The sequence below is a fragment of the Clytia hemisphaerica genome, unplaced genomic scaffold (genome assembly GCF_902728285.1).
Source record: "Clytia hemisphaerica strain Z4C2 unplaced genomic scaffold, Clytia hemisphaerica genome assembly, whole genome shotgun sequence".
In the NCBI taxonomy this organism is placed as follows: domain Eukaryota; kingdom Metazoa; phylum Cnidaria; class Hydrozoa; order Leptothecata; family Clytiidae; genus Clytia; species Clytia hemisphaerica.
In genome coordinates this window covers 68,593-74,801 of record NW_027103708.1, presented here as the reverse complement: position 1 = coordinate 74,801, position 6,209 = coordinate 68,593, and the positions used below count along the sequence as shown (strand labels likewise).

Sequence of the window (6,209 nt, the reverse complement as noted above, 5' to 3'; positions counted from 1 at the left end):
CAGATTTGCCATACCGAAGATCACGATGATATTAGTGACAAATCCAGCTAATGACCTTATTAATGAACATTTAAGTGCGACAATAACTCTTTGAACAATTAATGTGGAGTTTTAAAGCAATTAGTAAATCATTACGTCATTTTGTTTAAACTCTCTTATGATGTCATGGAAAATTGCAAATGTTGAAATTTGTTTTTTGTTCCAAAAATTGATCAACCTCTTTCTTTTGATTTTTCTAAGAACAAGAGGCTTTTAAGCTGGAATTCACAAGCAAGAGTATCAGAGGCGAGAATGTGTGACTATCGGACCATCAGATCTTGGTACGGTATTAGAGCGGTATAATTGCAATCAAATTTTAGATTTTCGACAGTCCCGGTTTCGTTCCAAAGCAATGTTCAGACCATTAAAAAAACATGATTTCAACCAGTCCTGACCACTCGTAGACGGTCTTGGTCATCGTTTTACCGGTCCTGGTCGTTTGTTTGCCCAACCCATGTGTTTGTTAGTACCGATGACATTGAAATACATTCTTTAAAGTAAAGTTGACGCTTCGAAATTGTCGCTTAATTAACCGGACCCGTAGCAGTCTTTTGGCAAATTTTATCTGTCATTTACCGATCGTCTCAAGACCGGAGTATTTTTTCGGGTGAGTATCGTTGCAGAGGAGTAAATTGCACCGCAATACCGTAATAAAAAAGATCACAATCTCCCTTCTCCGTTACATTTTTTTATAAGAATAGTGTTATTTTCATTTCAAAGATATTCTGAACTTTTTGGGGAAGATCAGCCTAAAATATTCTTACGGTATTCTTAAAGGTTAGAACCCATATTCAAACCTAAATTTAGCATGTAATATATAATGGGGAATGATTTGCAATGTACAGTTAATAATGCTCCAAAAATGGCATTCTTAGATTCTTAAGCAACAATCCACGATGCAGAGTAGTCTTAATTTTTTGGCCAATTTCATAATTAATATTCTTATAGAGCATATTCTTATAAAAAAGCATGTACTAGATTAATATTTTTTTATAAAAAGTAGCGTACCGCCATAAGATAACCAAAGAAAACCGGCTCGATCGATTTCTTTTCAATATAATAATTTGTTGAATCCCAAATGAAAATAACCATAATTTAAGTTGATTAAAATAATCAAAATTTATGCAATATAATATCGGCTCTTGTTTCTTGTGAAGAACTTTGAGTAGCGATTGATTTGACCCTGTCAAAATCGGGGAGCCTTATCGCTCATTAAGCTTGAATCTGTTTTTCTGCTCGTTGTTTATAGTTAGGGATCTTATATCAAACAATCTACAAACCGCTTACATAAAAGTTCACTGTAAGAAAGTCTCTATAGCTTGGAAACACACGCGGGGTTGAGTTTTACAGACTTATAAGGATCTATAACCTGGAGGTTACCAAACAACTTGTCCAGTTTAGAAGATTATTCAATATTATAGAGACACGGGTTGCTACAAGTTCTCTCTAATTTTGGTAACTTGTTTTTGGTAGAAAATTAACGAAAAATGGAGCTGGTTAAATCTCAAAGTACCGCAATTTCTCACGGAAAGACATTATGGAAAAATGCAACGAAGTCGTTATTGAAAACGAAGAAAATACAAGAAGGGTATACCAATCTAGATATGGGATCACTATCTGAGGTAAGACCTACAAACCTTATCGAATGTTGTTGAAGGTCCCATTCGTATGAATTCCCCACATGACTAACAAAACTTTTTGATAAAATAATGTCCGGTAGGCCCATTTGCCGAACATTATTTTATCAAAAAATCTGTAAATAAGAGTATGGAAGTCTTGATAAGTTACGTAATTTCCCCAATTATAGAAACAAACGTTTGAATCTGTACAGGCGATTCCTTACAGAAATCGAACGTTTCCTTCTACATGTGCACAATGGTGGAGATTATGTAGCTTAACAAAACAAGTGCAGTAGCGTAGACAGGGGTGAAGGAAAATTCGCCTAGGAGAGCAGATTTAAACGGCACAGTAATTATGTTTTTCTACCACAAATAGGTAAGTGTTTTGTCGTAAAAATCTGCTCTCCTACGCAGATCGTTCTTCACGCCTGTCTACACTACTGCTGTGCGACTTTTTTTCCATGATTTCTATTGTTATAATTATTGTTATCATGCACGTTTCAGGTTCTGTTGCATTCACTCCAAGAAGAATGGGAACGAAAGACGACTTTCATGAAAGAATGTCCACTTTTCGGACAGTGGTTACCGAGAGAATTGAAAGCCGTTGGTGCAACCGCAACCGTTTGTGAATTCCCAGAAAATAAGGTAAGATATCAATGATCAAATTTGAAAAAATTTCATTGACCTATTTGTCCATTTCTTTGAATTTCATTACTGATCTTTGACAAAGTATTTTGAAAGGAATCATAGGTAATCAGGACCAACGCGCTCAGAGAAGGACTTTCCATTGTCTTAAAATTCCGGAGGTTTTGCGTCTAGCCAACGGGAAGCCGTTATGGGAGCGCAATCAGTCGACCGTGAAATGACCTATTTATGATTTGCACCATTGCAATGTCTTCGGCAGACCCAACAGCTGATTGGTTGACTGATTTTTCGTCACTTACAACCAATCAGCTGTTGGGTCCGTGATGTAATGCCAGAAGACATTGCAGTGGTGCATATCATGAATTGATCAAAACATAACAAACTTTACTTACTACATCCCAATTGAATATTGTGGTCGATTGACCTCTATCCAGTATTTACTGCTTCACCTCGGGTTCTCTTCCTAAAAGTAAAGTAAAGTATATTTTCACTCTCGAAATGGATCATGGGTAATCAGGACTGATTGTGCCCCGTAACGGTTTCCCGTTGGTTGGACGCAAAAATCTTCAAAATCTTTCAAAATATTGGACCAATATTAAGTCATTATAAGCGCACAATAGTCCTGTTTACCCATTACGCTTTGCGACTGTGAAATAGCCTATGATACATTAACACCTGAGGACGGATGCGATTTAAATTTAAAATTCAATAAGCGATTGTACTACCTCCAGTAGCTTAATATTGATATCTGCTCGAAGAAAAAGATTGGGAAGGGGTACTATACCGAGTTTATTTATGTGTTTGTTTTTCTGCGACGGAGACTTTGGAAGCTTTTAAGAGATTGAATAATTTTTACAGGTTATCATCAAAGACTTATCAAAACATGAAGGAATTGTTTACGCTATCATAAGTGGGCGGTGTCTGGTGGTCAGTAGAATACACGTCATGAGAGAAACGCCGCCTTACGGTCAGCGAAAGATGAGAATGATTTCTAGCGCCAGGGTGAGTAAGAGAAAATGGATCAGTTTTAATTCTTCCAAGCATTCTTACTATAAAATCGAAGCATTCAGAGGTAGTAGGCTTGGTCAGTAAAATAAACGTCATGAGAAGAAGGCCACCTAACAGTCAACGATAGATAGCAATAGAATAGTTTCAATATTTTGATTGTTTTAACAGGGAAGTGTTTAGAGGGCAAGTCAAATAGGTGCTGGGGCAAGCATTAGTGGACTGCATAGTGAATACACCTGTCAAAAGCCAACTTATTTAGACGGAAACTTGCAAATGGTCAGTCGAGGCTCCCCACAAAACCCTTTCAGGTGGTAAGCAAAAACTAAACACTTCTTTCCGTTTAGGAATCGAATCGAATCCCTGCTGAGGCATGCACCATTTTTAGAATTCGAACTACAATCATGGACAAAATATTTGAGCCTTGGATTTCCCTGCGAAATTTCAAACACCACAAATGATTTTTAAGCACATTAAACTACGGTTGCAAAATGGAGTTTTAATTCTTGATTTTTGATTTTTGACATAAGACTGAGGACCTTAGGATCTCAGGATTTAAAAGCTCGAATTTGCTCCAATACAGTCCAATAAGGCTTGGAATTTAGCCTAGAAGCCACTGAACCCCTACAAAATCGAAATATTCAATAAAAGAAAGTTGAAGGGCTAAAATAGCAATTCTCGCCCGAACATTATATTCTGAAAAACGTTAAAATACACTAAAATCTCAACATATTTCGACCATGATTGTAGTCCACGTTATTGCATGTATGCAGTGGTATCATAAATATGCAAACAAACGAGCGAGGAAGAATCTTGGAAAAATAAGAGAACTTTTTAAGTCTTTCTCTTACTTTAGGCAAACGAGAAGAGAGATCTTAGAAAATGTGAGCGAAAAGAAGTCATCTTTTTAGTCATACGTACATTGGAGAAAGGCGATTGTTTTGGATTTGGAGAAAAGCTACCCGACACTAGCGTTATCAGTGAAAAACAGGTAAAAGTTTCGGAAAATTATCTCTTCTTGTCCTATATCAATTTGTTGTCAAAGTTTCTCTGTATCTCGAACTGTTTTTTAAATTGAACCAAAGATTTAGCTTTATGAAATACTTGTATATTTCGATTGAAAACAATTTTGCCCTTGCAAATCAAATTAGATCACGTCAAATCAAATCAAATCAAAGAGTACCTAAGTTTATTAATCAATCTTGTGGGAAAAAATAATTTAGGCTAAAAAATAAGTTTTGTGGAGAAATAGGCCTCTGCAAACTTTGTTTGCTGCTTTTTCGAAAAGGAAAGACGTAACCCTGTTTTGGGACCGGAATGTAAATGAACCAGAACTTTGATAATTAAGTGCTGAAAACACTTCACATCATTAGAATTTTAAGTCAAATTCTACATCACTCCGTACAAAACGATTCACTGATATACTTTTTTCCAGGTGGAACTACTCTCAATCCCAACTGTTCAATTAATACGGCACGGATCAGACCGGTTTCTCCCGGACGCGCGAACGAATGAAATGACGAAATACCCGACGCTGAAAGAAGCGTTTATGAATTACAAAACGAAACAAGACTGGGAATCGTATAAAGAACAGATCAGAGATAATATTTTGCGAAAGAAGTATTCTTAATGGCTGGCTAAAAAATTTCTAAGAAAGTTGTTACAAAGTTGTTACGACCAATTCCATAATAATAAGTTGACTTAAACTGATGTGGTTTTTTTTTCAGACATGAATCGAACATGAATCGTGCTCAGGATTTCATGGATTTCATGAGCTTTATACTGTTATAGTAACAATTTTTGCTTATTATTTTAAAGGTTTTGTGTTTAAATAAGAGTGATATTGTTTGCTTACCCGTGAATTTTAATTTACAAGCTTTTTGATATTGAATTGACACGGATGTGGAGCAAGATTAGTCAGAAAGAGTAAAAGAAAAACATTTTTTGCTTATATCAGCATAATATAACAATAGGCCGACACTGTCCTAATATGAAACATGTGTCTTATATGAAACAGGAACACTTTATATGTAAAAATAAAACCTTTAAGGCAATTTTTCTTCCTTTTCGTTCTTCTCGAGTTTCAGTAAATAGAGAGTAAATTCTAAAGCCTAAGCCTATCATGTTTTTGCGTTCTCTATGAGCATCCCCTGGCACAAATTCAGAAGTAGTCAACGTTGTCCACATCAAATAACACAGAATAATAGTCTCTAATAGTCTAAGATTGAATAGTGATATTATTTCTTACAGATTTGCAAACATGGGGTTCGGACCTAATATTCTAGGCTCAAAAGGAAGAAACAGAAATAGATAAAAAATCAACTTTCTTCAAAAAAGCGACCGTAGTGCAGTGGTAGAGCATCCGGCTACGGTCACAGACTTCAAATTTGATGAAATTTGTTATTTTGAAATAGGATATATTCACATCCGAATAAGAGCTGTTGGTCGTCAATTTTAAGAAATCGCACTGATTCTGATGGATTTTCGCCAAGGAGATGCTTTCAAAATCCTTCGTTTAATTTCGACAATACCAAAAATATAGATGACAGCATCCGAACATAAAGCACACGTAATAAGGACGTTGATTAAGAAAGCAAAATAGGACGGTGGTGGGTGTTTTCGCATGATAAAAATGAACTCCGTCTGGTCGGGGATGATCCATAGTAGTATAAAAGTAGCAACTAGTAGCGTCGGTAGATAAAGCCGTTTACGGCGTCGTTTGGCCAACGATCGAGGGCCAGTACCCGTTGTTTTTGTTGGGCCGACACTTGACACGTTATGAACCGTAGATATGGAAGGCCGACTCTTTCGGTTTCGACGTATTTTTTGGAAAAGGTAAACGTAAACAATGATTGCAACTAAGAGGAAAGTCAATTCAGATGTCGGCCAGAAGAACAGAAT

At 36.3% G+C, this 6,209-nt stretch overlaps 1 protein-coding gene across 1 annotated transcript; it reads left to right on the top strand.

Moving 5' to 3' along the window:
- Window positions 1-3,167: 3,167 nt before the first annotated feature.
- LOC136804155 (uncharacterized) lies at window positions 3,168-5,035 on the top strand. Its single transcript, XM_067060889.1, has 3 exons — window positions 3,168-3,305; window positions 4,165-4,299; window positions 4,744-5,035. The coding sequence occupies exons 1-3, from the start codon at window positions 3,249-3,251 to the stop codon at window positions 4,936-4,938; spliced, it is 387 nt and encodes a 128-aa protein (XP_066916990.1). The 5' UTR covers window positions 3,168-3,248; the 3' UTR covers window positions 4,939-5,035.
- The last annotated feature ends 1,174 nt before the right edge of the window (window positions 5,036-6,209 follow it).